The 21,759-nt window shown below is 42.6% G+C and overlaps 1 protein-coding gene across 2 annotated transcripts in view; it reads right to left on the bottom strand.

The window, feature by feature from the left end:
- The window catches only part of ARHGAP25 (Rho GTPase activating protein 25), a 90,909-nt gene that overhangs the window by 23,024 nt on the left and 46,126 nt on the right, over nucleotides 1–21,759 (bottom strand). Inside the window, exons 3-4 of one of the 2 annotated variants that reach the window (XM_055540528.1) lie at nucleotides 16,954–17,041; nucleotides 9,557–9,673 (exon numbers count right to left, since the gene is read on the bottom strand). In XM_055540528.1, coding sequence (XP_055396503.1) covers nucleotides 9,557–9,673; nucleotides 16,954–17,041 — 205 coding nt within the window. Of the gene's footprint in view, nucleotides 1–2,630; nucleotides 2,878–2,955; nucleotides 3,147–9,556; nucleotides 9,674–16,953; nucleotides 17,042–21,759 lie in introns of those variants that run through there. The other variant, XM_055540530.1, reaches the window with a different exon arrangement.

Here is a 21,759-nt window from a genome sequence, read left to right as displayed (position 1 = left end):
AGCAATTCAGTCAATTATTCAAGCAGTAGGCACTTTCCTAGGCATTGAGAATACAAAGCCGTTATCACAAGGTACTAATTATTGCACATTAGAATGATGTGCAGCCCCTTCCTTCCTTCTTAACAGATCAGGACATTTTCAATTCACTTTAAACTGCCTCTCTTCTCAATCCTCACTTGTACTGCAAACATTATTGTAATGGGTGCTTCTGCAATTCTTTTTTTGCAAACTTCTTCCACTGGAATTCATAAAATCATTTGACAAATATAGCCTGAGCATCTGCTGCAGCCCAGACTCTTTGGTAACTGTAGATTATGATAGAAGGGAAACCAGCCTTCCTCTTGAAAACTCTGGAGTGAAAGCCCTTCCTCCTCCCCACCGGGAAACCTGATTTTCCTGCAGCCTGAACTCAAATGCCTTCTCCTAAGAGGGAACTGGTTATTCCCTACGTTGTGCTCACGGCACTCCCTGTGTATACCTCCATCACTTCTCATGTCGTCTTATGATGATTTATTTAAGTATCTCTCTTCCACTGGACTGTGGGTTCCTCAGAGGCAGACAGCCTGTCTGGCTCACCATCTATTTTTATCTCCTGGCACAGAGCCTGGCACATGACAGACGTCCTCACAGAGCTGTTACCTGCTGTCTCCCATTCCTCCTGTTCCTTGTCCCTTCTCTCCCAAATGCACTCTGGTCAGCACTTCCCCAAACTTGCACTTTACCAAGGAAATCAATTTGTTGTTGTTGTTCAGTCACTATGTCTGACTCTTTGTGACCCCATGGACTGGCAGCATGCCGGTTTGCTCAGATTCACGTCCATTGAGTCAGTGATGCTATCTAACCATCTTATCCTCTGCTGCCGCTGACTCCTTTTGCCTTTAATCTTTCTCAGCATCAGGATCTTTTCTAGTGAGTTGGGCTCTTCCCATCAGTGGCCAAAGTATTGGAGCTCTAGCATCAATCCTTTCAATGAATCTTCAAGGTTGATTTCCTTTAGGATTGATTGGAAAGGAAATCAATGGCTTCTACATTTTTAAAGTCTGGTGATCAAATTCTCAGTCTTTTTCTGAACTGCTGCATCAGCAACATGTGACACAGCAAATCACCCCTTCCTTCTTGAGACAATTTCTCACATGGCTTTCGGTTCTCCATTTATTTCACCAGCCTCATTCTCGGCCCCCTTGGATGATTCCTCCTTTCTCCCTGTCCGCTAAAGGTTAATGTCTCAAGTTTTTCCTTCCGCCTTTGCATGTACTTTATAATCTCATGACTTTAAATATCACCTATATGATGAAGACTCCAAACTTTCCAGCTCCAGCCTAGAAATCAGTGCAAGCTAGTCTTACCAACAAGAGATGACAACTGCCTGCTCTGGAGACACCAGGACCCCACAGATCCCTTCTAACATGAGAGAAAGGGCAACCTTGTTTCTTCAGTTTGTCTACATCAGGGTTTGTCACTCTTCATGTCACATCACATGTCATGAGTTTGGAGTCCGAAATATCCCTGGAACTTCAAAGACCCAATCCTGAGTTCTACCTACCTCTGAATTCTGGATCCTGATTGCTAGAGTATCCTGAATTCTTTGATCCTGGGTGGACAAAGAATTCAAAGATCCTGCATTCTTTGATCCTGGGTGGACAAGAAATAGCCTAGCTATAAGGGAATAGATGAACTGAGAAATCAAGGGAAACCAGTGAAGGATCAGTGAAGGGGGAAGACAACAGACAGTGGGTTAGAAAGTACTCAAAGACCATTTCCCACCCCACGGATACTAAGAGGAGAAACCCAGCTCCCCTTTCTCTGCCCTCCTAGTTTGCACTCAGCCCTTCAGGGAACTGCCCTTTCTACCCTCTCCAACCACTCGTCCACTCAGAATTGCTCATTACTTTGGACCCATTACCATTAACAAACGCATTTCCATCTAAACAGGTACAAATCTTAAGTAATTATAATATGCCATATAATTATTAATAATTTAATTAATTAAGCTAATTTTATGACAAACTACCTTAAAAGTTTTCATGTGCTCTTTCATTTAGTCCTCATAAAAATAATAAATTAGATATTATTGTCCCATTTTACAGATGAGAAAACTGAGACTCAGGTTACAAATCTGTCCAAGGTTATATTAATGTTTACCCTGGGATTCTAAAACCAGTATACTTTAATCTTTCCTGTGTAAAGTCAGTGGAATAAAATTGTCCAGGTAAAATTTCAGACATCCAAAAAGCTCAAGGAGACAGAGAAAGGGGTAAACTGTGTAGTCTCCTCTCACAAGCCATCCTTCACTCCTTACTTCTCTAGCTTCCACCCCAGATTTGCTGGAAAACCCCTGAACACTGTATTGATTCTGTTAAGCACAAGTAGGATTAGCTGTCACCTCCTTTTTAATCTCATTCCTCCTTCATCATTGCTCAAACACTCCTGGATTCAGGACAAGAGCCCTCCCACCCGGCCTCCGGTCCAGCCCAGGTCACGGAGAGCCCCCTCTCTGCCTCTCTCTCCCACTCCTGTCCCCAGAGGCTCAGTCCTAGGAGCATCCCCCTCTCAGACAGGAGAGGGAAGGGAAACACTGGGCAAAGCCTCTTTTCGTGGAAGAAGCAAATCACAAAATTGGAAAGAAATACCTTTCTTTTGGAGCTTGGGGGTTTTCCTCCTGAAATTCCAGCAAAAGAGCAGTGCCAGGGCAGGAAAGCCACAGCCCAGCTCCCACCGCGGCATCCTGGGGATACGAGGCATGGCGGGGGCCCAGGAATCGTACTTTCTGCAGGGCCAGCCTCAGACCTTCCCTCCTCCACAAGCTGCAGGAACCATTCTCTCTTGTTTCCAGATCAACACATGCTTGTAAACACTGCTCAGGTTCTGACTCCAGCACTGAAACCATGGGATCTGTCGGCACCTGCCCCTGGCCCTCCCTTCCTCCTTCCCACACGTCTTCTCCTCCCCACTCACCTTAACACACATGACTCTTAGCTTTTAAAGAGTGAACATAAAGCTGTCAAGGCCCCCGCAATAAAAATAAGTGCCCCCTTTTACTTAGCAGCTAATTGTCAACTGCCATTCAAGGAGTACCAGGGAGGTGCGTTAAAAAAAAAGAAAAAGAAAGCCCACACACAGCCCTTCCCAGCATCGCTCCATATATCAAAGCCTCTGGCAGGAACACAGGATTTCACTTAGCGCTGATGAAGCCAGCCCACCCTTCCCTAGAAATGAGTTGCACGTGGCTCAGTTGAGCCTTCAGAGAAAAGGATCTGGGAGGTGGGTTGCTGGGTAAAATGAGAAGATTTCCCCCCTCCCATTGAGAAGACTCAGCAAAGAGTGCAGCAAGCCAGCTAGGCGTGCCCAGGAGACTTGAAATGGACTCTTGGCGTCAGGGGGAAGACAGGGAAGGACAGGGAAGGACTGCCAGCTAGGATCCTGGACAGTGTGATGCTACCAACCAAGTTCATCCCTCCATGCACTCATAGAAATGGAGGACTCATCTTTGATACCGTATTCTCTTTAAGTATCAAATTCACTCCCATGTCTGGGCAATGTTACCCCTGAAACATTATACAAACCTGCTTACTTCTCTCCATCTCCACCTTCCTTACCCTCATCCAAACCACCTTAGCATAAAGACCCAGCTTTAACCAGGCTATCTCCACTGTTCACACCTTCCTCTCACTCCAGAGCCCACTCTCCTTTTTGCCACAGGACTTTTGTACATGTGGTTCCTCTGGCTAAGACACTGTGCCTCTTCCCCCTTCTTTGCCCAGGTGGCCTTTTCTGGCCTTTCAGATAGAAGCTGAATCATCATTAGTTTCCTGAACTTATTAATAAAGACGTTTTCCCCCCATATGGCATCATGAGATTTATTCTTCATGGTACTTTATGCAATTGTAATTTTACGGGTTTCCTTGGAGTTTTAACTTCTTTTCTGTGTCTTTTTATTAGACTATGAAAGTAGAGACTTTGTCTTTTTTTCTCTCCTCTTTCTCTCTCTCACTGTTGTACCCAGTGCTGGCATAGTGCTTGATACGTGACACATGCTCAAGAAATATTTGTTGAGTAAATAAATATTTGTTGAGTATCTGTCGAGTGCTGAGGCCTCAGGGGGAAGGAGGTGAAAGAATTAATGAAAAGAAACAGAGACCATCCCTTGTAATGTCCCATTTAGCTAGAGAAAAGAAGCAGGGCACACAGGGTAACAGTGAATTACAGAAACCACACTCCCTTAGGCAACACTGGGCTGAGGGTTGTGAAATTTTGCTCTGAGGGCTGCAGACACAGTAAGAAGTGAGAGAGAAAAAGAACCCAAGGAATAGAACAATTGCATATTTATTTGCTCCATGTCTAGTGCTAGCAAACACACAAAGACTTTTAAACCGTGGGACCTGCCCCCAGGCTCTTATATCCTGGTTGGGTGGAGCAAAACTGCACACAACCTAGAGCAGCGCTTCTGTGCCCAGCGATGGCTCAGGAAAACCTCAGAGGCCAGCCTCCAGAGGAAGAGGGCAAAGCGGGTCCCCACTGAGGACCAATTTGCAAACTGGCTAACAGCCTCCTGGGGATGGGCCAGATCCAGGGAAGGCAGAGCCGTCTTACTAAAGGCAGGAGATGGTTTGAGAAAATGGGCAGCTGGGAGCCTGGGGAAGAGTCATTTAAAGTTTAGATGTGATCACTTCCCTTTCTGTTCTCCTTAATTCTAGAAAACTCTAGAATTGCATCCAGAACTTCCGGGAAAAATTAATCTAACCTTTCCAGACAGACCCTTAGGAAAAGCGTAGTAAAAAAAAGGAGGGGGGAGGAGGAGAGAGATAAACTGGTTGTCTAGGAAGGAAAAAGCTGGAACACCAAGGTGCACCAAAATGTTGCTTTCCAAGGTGCAATATCATGATTTATAATAAGAAATATACATTTGCTCTTCCACCCATTTCCTGGCACAGAGTTCCTAAAACTCTTGGAATTTCCTGAGATGAGAGTGATCAAGTGTCTTTTGTTATGTTAAAGAGGTAATTTTTGGATCCTAGCTAAGGATGGGTGCTGGTTGCTAGGGGAACCAACCAAGTGATTATTGGTTTGGAACTTTCAGTCTCAGCCTTCTCAGCCTCCCTGGAAGGGGAGAGGGGCTGGCCACTGAATTCAATGACCAGTGACCACTGATTTAATCAATCCTGCCTATATAATGAAGCCTCCATAAAAAAACAAACAAACAAAATGGGTTCAGAAAGATGTCAGGTTGCTGAACACAAGGAGGAACTGATAGAAGGGTGCGGGGAGAGGGCTTACCCATACCTTTCCTACACATATCTTCTACTTGTCTGTTCCTGAGTTTTGTCCTTTTATAATAAACCAGTAATCTAGTAAGTAAACTGGTTTCCTCTGTTCTCTGAGCCACTCCAGAAAATTATTAGAACCCAAGGAGGGATTGTTGGAATTTCTAATCTCTAGCTGTTTGGTCAGATACATATGGTACAATATGGACTTGTCGAAGGCATATGAAGTGAGTGTGTGCTTGGGGGCAGTCTTGCAGGACTGAGCTCTTAATCTGTGAAATCTGAAGCTATCTCTTGATGCATGCGTGTGTGCTCAGTCACTCAGTCTTATCTGACTCTGCACCCCAAGGACTGTAGCCCACCAGGCTCCTCTGTCCATGGGGTTCTCCAGGCAAGAATACTGGAGTGGGTTGCCATTTCCTCCTCTATGGGATCTTCCCAACCCAGGGATTGAACCCACGTCTCCTGCATCTCCTTCACTGGCAGGTGGACTCTTTACCTTTGTAGATAGTGTCAAAATTGAGTTCAATTGCATAACACTTAGCTCCTGTAGAAGAATTGCTTGAACTTGTGGGGAAACCCTCCCCCTCCCCACAACACATATCCACCGAAGTTGGTCCCAGAATCAGACACGGTTATAGGCATGTTCAGAATCAGTTCCAAGGCAGGAAGAGCCATGGGGAAGAAGTTAGGTTTGCGTGGGAACCACGTGGACTATCTCTCCCATCACGAGAGTTAGAAAAGGAACTGGGGCAGGAAGAAGCCTCAGCTCTGCAGAACTGTCATGAGAATGACTTGATGGGAAAAGGGCTTGATATTAAACGGGACGATTGGGGCAGGGCTTGCTGACGTGATATTTGAGCAAGGACTTGAGCAAAGCAAAGGACCAAGTCACACAGCTGTCTGAGAAAGGAGGATTACAGACAGAGAAAGCAGTAAGTGCCAGGGCCCTGAGACAGGACTGTGTCCAGGGTGTTTGGGGAAGAGCACGGAGGCTGGTGAAGCTGGAGTGAAATGAGCACTGGAGAGGGTTCTAGAAAACAAGGTTGGATAGGTCACAGGGATGGGGGCAGATTGTGTACAGGTTCATCCTAACGCTTCTGACTTTTCCTCTGACAGAGAAAGGAAGCTATTGGACTGTGATGAGTAGAGCAGGATCTTGATATGACAGAGTTAACAGGCTTGCTCTTCTGCTCTGTTGAAAACAGACTGTAAGATGGAGAGGATGAAAGCCTGGAGAGAGTGTGAAGATCAAAGCCGCACTTGGAACAAGACAGTCTGGCATCTCAACTCGGATGGAGGTAGTGAAGGTGGTGAGATGTGATTAGGTTCTGGGTGAAAAAAAGTCATAGAAAGTTTCATGAAGAGCTGGAAAAAGACAGCAGCAACAGATCTCAGTGTCTTCCCGGTGTTTGAAGGATGTGCCCTGGGGACCCAGTAGACCCAGATCCGCGGCACTTTACAAGGCAAAAGAGGGCCCTCTACAGAGACAGTAGCCTTGCTGCTGCCCCTTGATACCTGGGCCCCTTGGAAAAATCATTTACTTCCTCAGGACTGGACTGTCCTGACTTAAAAACAGGAAGGACAAATGTCTGACTTGTCCCATGGCCTCAGACTGGACTCTGCTGTCTTCAAATGCCTTCTCATCCTGAGATCTCTGAGTTTGGTTCAACGGAAAACTTTTAAGGGTCTGAGATGCCACATCAAATCCAAACCTTGTTCTCTGAATAAATAAATAGTGCGTGCTCTTATTTGTCCTCCCCTGGACTTTCCTCTGCCTACAGGACTTACGCTTGACTGGCTTTTGATGGTGGTGGCCTCCAGGTGGGGCGAGGAAGAAATCCCCGTTTGTGTTATGACCGTAGCAGCAGTTCACCCTGCCAGGCGGAGCAGAGCACCACAGGGGGCACGGGCGCTGCTCACAGCACAGCCACAGCATTCTGACTCAGAACACGTACATATTTTAGGAGGCATCTACTACCCTTGTCAGTTTAGTCAACGCACTGGATCCAGGAAAGAAAACGTCAACCATCTCACAATCCAGGGCAGTAAGGAAGGTCACAGATAAGACCAGCCAGGGTGAGCATCACCGAATAGACATTTAATAAATAAACATCTCATCTCTACTTGATTAGCACCCCCAAAAATGCCATATTTAGGAATTGGGAAATGGTTAATGAAATCACACTTTTTTTTTTTTTGGTAATAGGTTGCAGCTCTTTGTAGGAGGCAGGCACTCTTGAGTTTGGCTGTCCCATCCAAGTCACTTCTGTTCTCACAGCCCACCCCTCAACCCCCCATGCAGGTCATAGGACAGCATCCCTGCCCCTGATCCTGACCACAGCTGAGCCAGGAGTTTGGAATGGGGCCATGGTAGAGGCTGAGCTCATACTGTTCACAGGGTTCTCCAGGGAAGAATACTGAATGGGTTGCCATTTCCTTACACTTTATCAGAACCCTTCATTATGACCCATCCGTCTTGGGTAGCTCTGCAAGGCATGGCTCATAGCTTCATTGAGTAATGCAAGTGCCTTCGCCACAAGGCTGTGATCCATGAAAGGGAATGAGCTCAGCCTCTGCTGCCACCCCATTCATTGGAAGCACTGTTGCTGAAACTGAAGCTCCAATATTTTGGCCACCTGATGTGAAGAGCCGACTCATTGGAAAGGACCCTGATGCTGGGAAAGATTGAAGGCAAAAGGAGAAAGGGGCGACAGGGGATGAGATGGTTAGATAGTACCACTGACTCAATGAACATGAATTTGAGCAAACTCTGGGAAATACTGGAGGACAGACAAGCTGGGTGTACTGCAGGTCCATGGGGTCGCAAAGAGCTGGACAGGACTTAGTGACTGAACAAGAGGTTGAGCTCAATCTCCACTGGTAGTTAAGGGAGAAATACAGGAAAGCTGGAGCTAGCACAGCAGTATTTGGGATTGGCATGAGTGGTAGAGGGCTGTTAACTAGATGAAAACAGACAAGCAGGCAGAGAAAAACAGAATGAACAGCTGCATGGCCCCTCAGAAACAAACAGGATAAGCTCATGCTGATCAGTTCTCAGTCTCAGCTCCTTGAGTCCTCCTGGAAGTTCCTGCCCTTGGTTTCCTGAAGGAGAGACTACAGATGCCCAATGCGTCCCTCTTTCTTGTTTAACATCATTTGCATAAATTTTTCCAATTAAGATTATACAACCATTTTGGAAAATTAAACTAGAAAATAAAAGGTATTGAATTGCATATAACCTATGTTTATCATCCTGGGGAAGAAGTGTGTATATATGAACACCGGCTGAAAGGAAAATATAAAAATATCTTCGGTAGCCTTATGGGTGGTTATTTTCCTATACTTTTTCAAATGTCCACAAAATTGTTAAGGTGCTCATCATTTTTGAAAGAAATAATTGGGCAATTAAAAAATACATAATATTTGAGTTGTAAAAGCACCCCCCCAAATGATTTATAAATTAACAGGCAGCATAACTGATAATCATGTATTACACAGTTATCCTGAAGTTGACAAAAATGAGTGTCTTCTTAAAAAAGTTGAATACACTCATTTGTGTTATGTGGTCCCTTGAGATCATGTCCACATCAGTTCTTTCATATTTTTTATGACATGAAAAATCACATACTGGATTCACCTGTTTGTTAATTTCATTTTTTTTCCACATTAGTTATTCACAGGCAGGGCTCCTGGTGGACACAGCATCAAGTTTCTCAGAGAGCTCAAATACTCAAGCTTGTAACCTTGAACTTGAGCTTGTACACTCAAATACTTGTAAGCCAGAAAAGTGCATACCTATAACACTAGACACAAATCCAGAACCTCTCCCCAGTCTGACCCCCACAGCAACTTGCCTTTCCTGTGCTGATCAGCCTTACTTATGCTTTTAGCATAGATCCTGCCATCAACCCTTTTAGGTTCCGAAGTCCCTATAACTGGGCAGACTCTTGGTACCGCTGAAGGTTAGTGCTGCTGGTGACTGGGGTCAGCTGCTCCAATCCATTCATTTTACAGACGAAAGCACTGTGTCCAGAGAGGAGAAAGGACCACTTCAGGGCATCACACACATTTGTCAATGAGTGCAAACACAGATCTTTCCAGCCAATCTAGAGTTGGCTTTGATATCACTGGGGGAGGGAAGTTAGAGCCTTGGCAATGAGCACGACCTCAGAGTTGTCCCCTCGTGGTCTTCTTTGAACACTGTTCCAGGAAAGATCATGTCTGAAACTACTTCCTTCCCATCTCTGAGATGTCACAGACACCTGTTCAGAAAAGCCTGCAGGGGTCCTTACCTCCAGAGGGCGTGCCAGAGACTCTCCTAAGGAATTTAACCCACTCCTCCATTTCCGCCTGGGAGCTGGCCATGAGGACATAGGAATCCTGTCCTGTACGACTCTGGTCACATGAGGCTGGAGGAAGAAGTAACACTAATGAAGGTCTTACATTTGCCACGGAGTAGAGCAAGGGGCAGCAAGGGGGAAGTCAAGCCTGAATTGCTTCTTTGGTCCAATTAAACAATCAGTCAAACAACACAAAAGCATCTACTTATTCCTAGAAGAACTGAATATCCATGCACCTTTGCTGTTTTTGCTGAAACTCCCAATTCTATAGATGAATCACTGAACCCAGTGGTTGACAATTTTGTTGATTTGGGCTGAGATCTGCTCCCTTGAATGACAGAAGCCATTTCCTACCAAAAGAAAGAGGAAGTGCGAGGGGCAATGTCAGTACTAGAGGAGACAGGCTCAGCCCGTACAAGTTTTGAAGACTTCAGTCTATCACGCCAGTCATGGATACTTTCTTCGGCTACCCTGAGCTCAGCTGTGGGTGTAGGAAAGGAAACAGCAACTCAGGAGGGAGGGAGAGTGAGCACACAGGTGTCTCTCTTGTGAATCAGTACTTCTTGTTCAGGATTACTGCTCTCCTGCCTGCATGAGACATTGCAAACAGTGGCTATTGATACATAGTTGACAGACCAATGAAGTCTGTTAGGACTTTATTTACTGTTTTCACTTTAAACCCAATATTATAGACATACATCTGTAGTATGTCCTGGGTTGGAGTTGTCAAGTGGACAAAAGGGTAGAGGAAATGACGAGGGGGCAGAGTAGGGACAGGAAACCGAGACAAAGAATGAGAGAAAGTGACAGAGACAAGTAGAGAGAGAGAAGGAGAGGCATAGAGAGGGAACCCGTCAAACATAGGTCTTAAAAACAACAAGAAAATAAGGGCAACGACAAGATACTATTAAATCTCAAATTATTCTAGGGGATATCAACCCATTCTTTTCAAAATATCAGGGCATTTCCTTCAAAAAGAGTTTGTTCTACTACCATATGACCCAGAAATTCCACTCCTGGGTATTTATCAAAAAACAAAACAAACAAAAAAACCCCACTAATTTGAAGAGATACAAACACTTCAATGTTCATAGCAGCATTATTTATAATTACCAAGATATGGAAGCAACCTAAATGTCCATCAACAGAAGAATGGATAAAGAAAATGTGGTATATACATACAATGGGATACTACTCAGCCAGTAAAAAAGTATGAAATTTTGTCATTTGCAGCAACATGGACGAACTTGGAGGGCATTATGCAAAGTAAAATAAGTCAAACAGAGAAAGATAATTATTGTATGATATTGCTTATAGATAACATCTAAAAAATACAACAGACTAGTGGATATAATAAAAAAAAAAAGAGATGCAAACTCATAGATATAGAAAACAAACTAGTGGTCACTAGTAGGGAGAGGGAAGTAGAGAGAGAGAATCTGGGGTAGAGGATTAAGTGGCACACACTATTGGGTATAAAATAAAATAAGCTACAAGGATTTATTGTACAACATGGGGAAGATAGCCAATATTTTATACTAACTATATATGGAGTACAACCTTTAAAAATTGTGAATCACTATATTGGACACCTGTAATTTACATAATAATGTACATCAAATAAGTTCAATTTCTTTTAGATGTCAGAAAACATAGTCCCAATTTTATTTGTTTTTTCATTTATTATTTTTTTATTTGAGTATTATTGCTTTATAATTTTGTGTTAGTTTCTGCTGTACAGCAAAGTGAATCAGCTGTATGTATGCATATACCCCCTCCCTTTTTAGTGTCCCTCCCCCGCACCCTCCACCCTACCCCTCTAGGTCACCACAGAGCACTGAGCTGAGCTCCGTATGTTATACAGCAGCCTTCCACTAGCTATCTATTTTACATGTTAGTATCTATATCTCAATGCTACTCTCCCAATTCATCCCACCCTGCCCTTTCCTCCACTGTGTCCAAGTGTCCCTTCTCTATGTCTGTGTCTCTATTCCTGCCTGGCAATAGGTTCATCTGTTTTAAAAAAAACTTTTAAAAAGAACCTGTTATATCTGCCCAGTTGGGCCCAAACCTGTATTTTCTTTCACAGCAACAGAATACTTCCAAAGTTCCTTTGTTTCCAGTCTCTTGAACCCACCTTAAAATTACCCAGTCTCACTTTCTTTATGCTTTGGAGAAACCTGATTCTGTAGCCTGGCATGCTACAGTCCATGGAGTCACAAAGTCAGACATGACTTAGTGACTCAACAATGACAACAAACCTGATTCTGAATCCATCTTATCGTTGGGTCATCAACAGCTCTTCTGGTCTCAGTCCACAGAAGCACTGGCTATTGAGGAACATCCAGATGTTTCCAGAAGTAAAATAGGCAGTAAAAAGCCCTCGGGGAAGAACTAAGGAATCCCAAAGGAATCACAATATCCCTTTGAAGTAGAATAAGGCTCTACTATCATTTCTGCTCCACAGATAAATGAAGCCCAGAGGTGCAACGGGCCTTGCTCATTGGTACCCAGTAAGTGCTAAGTCACTTCAGTCATGTTCAACTGTTTGCAACTCTATGGACTGTAGCCTACCAGGCTCCTCACCCATGGGATTTTCCAGGCAAGAATACTGGAGTGGGTTGCCATTTCCTGCTCTAGGGGATCTTCCCGACTCAGGGATCGAACCCACGTCTCTTATATCACCTGCACTGGCAGGCAGCTTCTTTACCACTAGAACCACGTGGGAAGCCCATAAGTTACCCACTAAGTTACCACCAAACTCAGGGCAAGGCTACAGATCTTTCTCTCAAGAGTCTCCATCAGCCCATGGTGCTTCAAATTTGACCTTGGCCAAAATTCATCTGGTGTCTTCCATCACTCCTACACTCCAGTCTGAGAGAATATGCCTTTCAATTCACACTCATTCCTGAGAGACTCGTTTGGTTGCATCATGGCAACAATTAAGAAATACCCAGATCTTGATGTTTCTAAATAATCAGAGCTTCTGTGACTGATCTTTCTGATCAGAAGAGCTGATGACAAAATGGATTCAGAAGTAGGTTCTCTCAAAGGCTAAGGAAAGTGAGGCTGAGTGAGATTAAGATAGATTTGAGAGACAAGAACCATAAGGAATTTGAAAGTTCTTGTTGCCCTACAAACAAATGAGTGTTTAGACACACTGAGGTGCTAGGAAGAGCTGTCTTTGAGAGAAACTGTTTGACATTAATACAAAGCCCAAGAATAGCAGCTCTGCCCTCAGAAACATACTTTCTCTGACTTAAACAGTCTGTTCAGCATGTGTCACCTATTGGGCTGTTTCTCTTGTTAGGAACCTACCTTCTTTTTTCCCTTGCCTAAGGAACTCCTAGCCAGCCTTTAAAGCCAAAGTTTAATTGCTCAGTTGTGTCCAACTCTTTGTGACCCCATGGACTGTAGCCTGGCAGGCTCCTCTGTCCGCAGATTTCTCCAGGTAAGAATACTAGAGTGGGTAGCTATTACCTTCTTCAGGGGATCTTCCCCACCCAGTGATCAAACTCCGGGTCTCCCTTATTGCAAACAGATTCTTTACCATCTGAGCTATCAGAGAAGCCCATCCTTTAAAATATAGTACAAATGTTATTTTCTCTAGGGACCCTTCCTTCACATCTCCCCTCCCATTCCAAATCTAGTGGGGAGTCTTTTTTCTAAATCTCTTAACATCATATCCCTACCTCTATGGAAGCAGTAGCTAAATTACCCTGAACATTGTTTTCCTTGTCATTAAAATCGAGTTAACTACTTAATACTAAAACAAAAATACAAAGCTAAAGCCTTGATCTTCTACATGCACAAATCTCAGGAAAGCCAGCTTTCCTGTTTGCGTGAAAACCTTGAAGTCAACCTTGACTTCTCTTTGCTACATCTAATCTGTCAGCAAATGAAGTACTCTCTGTCTTCAAAATGTGTCCAAAAATTGCTTTATTTCTCACCCCCTTCATTGTCTCTATCACTCAATTGTATAATTGCAATAACCTCCTCTCTGCTGCTCCTGCTATGTCTTTGCCCCTTTTTAGCCTCAAAAGAGTTTTAAAACAAAAGTTAGATCATGTTACTTCTCTGCTCAAAACTCCCAATGGCTTTCCATCCTTCCAGCACAAAAATCAAACTTTGTGGTTACTGACCAGTGCCTGTGAAACTTGGGCCCACCCCTGAACAAATCGCCTCCTCTTCTCCCCTCTCAGCACTCCACTGTAACCACCTTGACCGCTTTGCTGTTTCCTGAACATGAGAAATAGGCTCAGAGACTTGGCACCGGCTGTTCTCTTCCCTGGAATGCTCTTCTCCAGATACGCACTTGGCTCATGCCTTCACTTTCTTCAGATCTTGGCTCAAAGGTCACCTTCTCAATGATGTCTATTCTGCCTGCTCTCCTTCAAATGATAAATCAACAGTTGCCATCCCCATTTCACCCAGAACTTCCTCTCTCTTACTTTGGTTTCTTCTTATAGTACTGATCTCATCATAAAACTATACAATGTACTCATTCATTTAGCTTGTTGTCAGTCTCCTCCCTTGATTCTAAGCTGCTTACAGTCTGTTTCATTCATTGCTGGGTTCCCAGTTCCTACATGTGCAGCTCATAGCAGGTGCTCAAGAAATTTGGTGTCACATCTCAGAAAGCAGTATGAGAATTAAATCCTACATATTCCACAGAAGGAATAGCCCCCCGCTACCTGATGATTCCCTTTGGGTGGGAGATTGCTATTCTGCTTGAGTTAAGTAGGGAAGGGAAGCATGCCACAAATCTTTGCCTGCTCCAAATAAAGAAAAGCAGAGCATAACAACAGTGGAACTCTTCTCTATGGGCTTTGTACAGCTAACACTGGTGATCACAGAGAGGGGGCCCTGATTAGGAAGGCCATTTCTTATGCCAGGGTTGACCCCTGAGAATCTTTTCGTACAAAAAGATGACCAAAAAAGGAACTGAAAATTCTCTACATTGTAATAGAAAGCACTGTCTCATTTCAGGTTGGGTGAAGGATGACATGTTTGGGAAAATGGCTCCCTACCTTACTATTGCTTTATAAGTGTTGTTTTTCCTTATGTGATGAGTGTGTGCGTGCACCTACATACATGTGTGAATTTGCCCAAGAACTGGCCCAGCAGCCCAGGAGACAACTGCAAGTGTAAGTTACGATGAGAGGACAAATCTTCACCCAACCCTAGCACGGCAGTCTCCAAAGGCACTGGCTTCTTGGTGCAAAGCCCACAGTAAATTTCTAGTTGGAACTCTCAGTAGAGTCACCCTACATTGAAAAATCAGGCTAGGGGACACAAGTTATCATAAGTGGCTGTGTCTCATGATTTGTGCTGGAAAGGGGCCCTAGAAAGAGAAAAAAATTTGTGGGAAAGGGGTGGAGTTCTCTCAGAAAGGAGAGATTGGAAAAGTAGGCTCTTCCTTTCAGAAGGAAGAAAAATGGATAGCTCCTCATATAAAAATCAAGGGAAGGCCCATGAGGTGGCCACTTAGGAAGAGCTGAACTTTAAAAAAATATCCTATTTTTCTTTGTTTTCTATAAACAGTCATAGCCAGTTTGGAGATTGATTTCTGAATTTTACAATTTCCTCTGCTGCTGCTGCTGCTGCTGCTAAGTCACTTCAGTCGTGTCCAACTCTGTGCGACCCCACAGACGGCAGCCCACCAGGCTCCCCCGTCCTTGGGATTCTCCAGGCAAGAACACTGGAGTGGGTTGCCATTTCCTTCTCCAATGCATGAAAGTGAAAAGTGCAAGTGAAGTCGCTCAGTCATGTCCGACTCTTTGCGACCCCATGGACTGCAGCCCACCAGGCTCCTTCATCCATGGGATTTTCCAGGCAAGAGTACCAGAGTGGGGTGCCATTGCCTTCTCCAACAATTTCCTCTAGTTATTGCCAAAACATCAAACACTGACATGACACTGTTACCAGATACTATACCAAGTATGACATATATATTTGTTTACTTAATCCTCACCATCATCATCATTGTCCCTATTTCACAGGTAAAGAAACAGAGGCAAGGAGAAATTAAATAATTAAATTATTAAATTCAATAACTGATCACAATTACACACATAGCAGGGGCTTCCCTGGTGGCTCAGATGGTAAGGAATCTGCCTGCAATGCAGGAGACCCAGGTTCGATCCCTGGGTCAGGAAGATCCCCTGGAGAAGGGAAAGGCAATCCACTCCAGTATTCTTGCCTGGAGAATTCCATGGACCTGCTGAGGTCACAAAGAGTTGGACACGACTGAGCGACTTTCACTTTACTCTATCACACACACAGCAAATGGCAGGGCCAGATGTGGCCCCAGGCAGGCTGGCTCCAATAGTGCATGTCTACCCTCTCTGCTGTACTGCCTTCCCCCTCAAGTTTCTTATGCATACGACTGACTTGTGTGAGGGTTAAAGAGAGAATTAAGGGAAGGGGTACTCAGGGGACTTGGGGCCTCTCCTGCTGTGTCACCATGGCAGCAGCAAAACCTGGCTGCAGAGCTGGACCAGCAGCCCTGGAGCTCCTGGTGGGGCAACAGACGGGCAGAAGCAGCTTCAGTGTGACACATCAACTCCCCTGGAGACAAACTGAGACAAATTCCCCCGTTCCCTACCTGAGTTCGAGGAAGGTAACTCTTGATTAGAAAGAGGCATCTCCAGCGTGCTGTTAACTTGTGTAATAGGGGAATGACAGCACGTGACACGTAATGAGTTCTTAGGAAGTTTCACATTGCACCATATGAGACTGCTGATTACCTACCAACACGGCAGTTTCTCATGGTTCGATTTATACTTTGTTCATTTTATTGTCCCACTCACCTTCAAAGCTAAGTTCCTTTTCATGTTGTTGCTTACTTGCTAAGTCAAGTTCAACATTTTTGTGACCCCCATGGACTGTAGCTTGCCAAGCTCCTCTATCCATGGGATTTCCCAGGCAAGAATACTGGAGTGGGTTGCCATTTCCTTCTCCAGAGGATCTTCCTGATCCAGGAATCGATCCTGTGTCTCCTGCATTGGCAGGCAGATTCTTTACAAACCACTGAGCCACCGGGGAAGCTCCCTTTTAGTTAGCGAGGGTGATGTACTTTCAGATCAGTGTCCCAGTGCCCAGTGAATAGCTGGCTCCAAGCGGGTGCCCCTGAAATACTTACAGAGCTGAATCAGACACACATCCACTTAGTTTCTATGTTATTAATCAATTAGTATAGGATCATTAACTATATATAGAACTATTATGCATTCTTACTAGGTTGGTTGGCTAGCTGGTTGACAGACTCACTGAATGTAGCCTTGATTTCTGGGATCAGAAGTAACCCGGGAATGTAACGAACATCTCTCCCACTTTTTGTCACCTACCTGGAATGACTTCGAAGACAAACTTCCCCGCTTCTTCTGGATTTGTGGCAATCTCCTTGATTGTACTTCCAGGTAGATACATGCAGCCCTGAAAGATTGAAAGCAAGGCCTTTAAGATAGACAGAAATGTCATCAGCTTCAAACTAGATGGGCTGTTGGAGAGGAACATGAAAGTGAGCATCTCAGCTTCAAACGGGCCCTTCGGCTCTTCAGACCTTGGTCAAATTAAGTTGTAGCTATGTGAGCACAAGGGAGGTGCCTGAGGAAACAAAGAGGACAAGGTCTTGACCCAAGAATGAGCTGAGAGGGTGCTATTAACAACCTGTGTCTCTTCCTACTTTTCCAAGAGCCCAAATTCATGGCCAAACCAGACACCTGATCTCTGTGGAGGCCATGTTGAGACTGGGGGGATCCTAGCACCTGCCAGGTCACCAGAGGGGGCACTGAGGACTGAACCAAGGTCATCAAGGAGATGCAGTACTTAGCAGCAGCACACTCCAGGAGTCTGTGCCTTTGCTAAGCACTTCAACTGTGTATTATTCACTTAGTCCTTTCATCAATTCTCCAAGTAGAGTTTTGCTACACAAATTCACAAGTGAGGAAATGGGATCAGAATGGTTCTGTGATTTGCCCAATGTCACAGAGCTAGGAAGTGGCAGAAATTATCTCAGAAGTGAGTTCACAGCCTGTGCTCTTCACCATCACAGCTGAGGTGCTGAGACCCTTCAGCATAATGTCCCTTGAAGGGACAGGGGAGGAGGATCATGGATTCACGGGGGTGGGTAGGGTAGAAGAGCGAGGGTGGAACTTGTGACCTTACTCATGAAAATGTCATCAGAAAAACAAGTCACCTCCACCACGTGTGCACTCACTGCTTCACCACTGACAGTGTGCAGTCACACGCACTATCTCCTTAGACCTCAGAACAGCCCCAGATCAACAGCAGGGCAGGATGGCCACACCCATTTCACAGATGAGGAAACCAATGCTTTCAAAGTCTAAGTAACTGCAGGAAAGGACATAACTAATTTGTCCTCGAGTTACTCACTCATAATTTACATCTCACTGACTGTAATAGGTAGTGTATCTGATTCAGAGTTGAGTAAACAGGGACGTCTTATTTCTAGAACAATCCACAGATGAAAGGATTGGCAACAAGGAAGTTATAAAGGAAGAGTCTTAAGCAACTTTCATATCAGCTCAGAATCCCAAAAGAATAAATGTTCCTTGGGGGTCTAGAAATTAAAATGTCTAAGACTGAGAAACAGAGTAGAAAATAAACAAGAAGAGGAAGAGGAGGGGGAGGGGAGAAAGGGGAAGAGGAGAAGGAGTGGGAGGAGGGAGGCAGGGGAAGAAGGAAAATGAAAAATATCTGTTTATACTTCTCTAATTTTATTATTTAAAAATAGCCACCACCTACACACTCCTCATTATCTTTAAATATCAGTGGTCTCAGGAAAAAATTGACCCTGAGATTATGCTGCTGGAGAGTATATGCAGGACTTTTAACACAGATCCCAGCACCAAATAACTATTCAATAAATGGTACTTACACATTTTATTTTTACTCTATTTGAATTAAATTTATCAAATAATAGTTTAGAGATGTATTTAGGAGAGACAGACACCTCTGAAATGACATTTTATTTTTCTTCCTACTAGGCAGGGCTCCCTCCTGTCTAAAAAACAAGTGTTATGTTTTGTTCCCATAGCTCATAGCCATTATTAAACGTTAAATTATATGAACTTTCAATGAAATATTTTGTATTAAAAATAAAGATAGTACTATGCAGAATTTATCATTTTCTAATTCTTTTTTTCTTTTTTTTTCTTGCAGTTCTCCTGAGACACAAGTGACATACCACACTGTCCAAGTTCAAGATACACAGCACAATGATTTGACCCACAAACATTGTGAAACAATCACTGTAATAAGTCTGGTGAACATCCATCATCTCATATAAATATTAAAAAAAATTTCTATTTACCTAATGTTTTGCTATATTTTACTATCATTTTTCTTCATGTAGTTACATTTAATCAATTTGTGTGGTAGAAGTAGTGTCTAACACTGTGCTACCGTACTTCCGTTCTCAATTCTGAGTTCAGGGATGCTGGTAGCTTGAATCAGCCATGGTGGGAGTATTTACACCACAGAAATTGGCAAGTGCTTTATCCAAAATAGTTCCTCTACCAGCAGGCTGTTGGTTAAATACTTCCCAGCTTGCCCCCGAGAGACAGCCATCTGCTCTGACTTCAGAGAAACCAGATGAAGCAACGGGACAGCTATACCAGGATTGTCTAAAACTATTACTGTAGCACAGACTTAGAGCAATTCACTGAGATTCTGTTTTAAACAACTTCCTTGACAAAGAAATTTTGGAATGAGTTATAGAAAACTAGGTCATGGACTTACAGGGCATTATACTGTTAGAGCTGGACAGACCTTTCTGAGAACTCAGAGGAAAAAATGTACAGATTGCCTTCTCCCAACCCCCCCGCCTGGAAGAGCATAAATAAGAGTCCATTACACAGGGCTCTGTAATTTACTTAATCATTCTCCTTTGTCAGACACTTTATCCAATGCTTCTCATTTACAAATAGCACTGCATATATCTGATTTCTTTTGAAGAGCTTCTTAAAACCAGAATGACAAGGTCATTCTGGATATGATATTTTTGGCTCTTAGAAATCTAGCCAAATTGCTTTCTAGAAAGGCTGCACGTACTCATCATCAGTATACATGAGGGCCTTTTTCGTATCATTGCTCTAAGATGATTGCAGCATTTTTGTGTTTTGAGCTTTTTAGGGATGTGTGTTCTTTTTAAATTTACAACTAATTTATATTTTAGTTATAGATAAAGAGAAAATTAAAGTTTTGTGTAACTCCAGTACTCAGATAACTCAGTTAACACATCTGTGTATTTCTTTCCAAGTCTTTTCCCATAAATTACAGATTCATGATTCTTTTTTCCCTCAAAAATGGGATTAGCATATAAATCATCCTCTGCTGTTAAGTGCTTTTTTTCAAAGCAATTAAATTATCAATGTCTTTCATTTTCAAAAAGTATCAATTTCAGCATCAACAGCTGAATTATATTCTATTGTATAAATATATATAAGTTCCCTGATATAACTTAGCCCCTTTTGCTATATATTCTTTCTATGTCACTATAAACCCCTACGTTAGGAATGCAGGGTCAAATAATTTGCATTTTTAAAGAGGCATATTACTGTCCACAAAGGTTGTACAGATTCTCATTTCTACCAATTGTGCATGAGAATTCCTGTTCCCTAGTCTTCACTAATATTGGAATTTCTAGAAAATCTTTGCCAATTTTATAAAAGAACAATGATATCTCATTAACTTCCATTGCATGTCTTTAATTACGACTGAGAGTGAAATTTTTTACATATGCCTTTTGGCTATTACATTTCTTTGGGAAATTGTTTAAGTCCTTTGCTCATTTTCCTATTGCTGTTTCTTATAGGTTTGAGAGTACTTTAGATATGAAGAATATTTACCAGATGTATATGAACAGTTTTTCCTGTTTATTCCTTGCCTTTTCACCTTGTTATTTTGGTTTTTAAGATAGAGAAATTTCTATTCATGCAATTAAAATCAGCTTAAGAAATTAAAATGTGCTTAAGAAATACGTGCTTCCCAAAGATCATGCAGGTAATTACACTTTCTTCTCGGATCTTTATGAACTTGTTTTCACACATTAGTCTTTATTCCATCCAGCATCATGAATGGTGTGAAACATAGGGTGGAAATAGACCTTTATTTTTTTCCCATGAATTTAGTTTATATCTTTCATTTCACTTCAAGATATTTGCAATGTCTATGGATCCCAAAACAATGTTAAATGATAGTATAATAAAAGTTCTTTAGTTTGTATAGATTTTTCTTTATCTTAACGAAATAATGATGGATATATGAAAAGTCTACAAGATGTCCACTTAATTCTTGTTTGTTACAGTAATATAGAAACATCAGCCCAAATTCTCAACTAATTTATAGGATGAAATTGGTTAAAAAATTATAGAATGTCCACACAAGAAATTATTTTGCCACCACTAAGAATTACATTGTAGAAGAATATTTAATAATAAGGGACAATATTCATGACATATTGTTAATTTTTAATTAAAATATTATTATACTAATTTTGCACTTAGAATAGATATTTCTAAATGTGTATGCATAGAAAAAACTGGAAGAATTGAGGATTTGGGTAGCTATTTCTTCCTAATGGGATAATTTTTATTTTCTACTTTCTGATTTTTTGCATCCTCCAAATTTCCTACCATGTTCCCATATGGCTTTTGTAGTCAAAATGTTCATACCCATATAATGTAAAATATTCTAAGAAACTATCATTTTATTACTAAAAGCTTTTTAAAAAAACTTTTTATATCTGAAATGAGTTTTGAATTTTATCAAATTCTCTTTTCAGCCATCTCTTTAGGGGATGTGTAATTTTTCTCATTTGACTTCTGGATCTTGACTTATTGGCTTGATACATTAATAGGTTTCCTAAAATATAAGCCACACTTGTCATCCTTGAAGCAGCTTTACTAATTTAACCCTGAGAGGATTCTGAGTTTCCTCCTCCCAAGGTAAGGGAAAAAAGTTAAGACCACCAATAAATTTATTTTACCCTTTGACATCAGTTTATGCTTTTACAAAACAACTTTTTACATGTGCTTCATATAATCCTGTGACAGATAACTGTCTCATTTTACAAAAGAAGAAAGAGGGGTCTAGAAAAATTAAATAATTACATGGCCAGATGGTAGTCG

The sequence above is a fragment of the Bubalus kerabau genome, chromosome 11, assembly GCF_029407905.1.
Source record: "Bubalus kerabau isolate K-KA32 ecotype Philippines breed swamp buffalo chromosome 11, PCC_UOA_SB_1v2, whole genome shotgun sequence".
NCBI lineage: Eukaryota > Metazoa > Chordata > Mammalia > Artiodactyla > Bovidae > Bubalus > Bubalus kerabau.
Note: the sequence above shows the minus strand (reverse complement) of the source record. Positions and strands in the feature narration are given on the sequence as shown.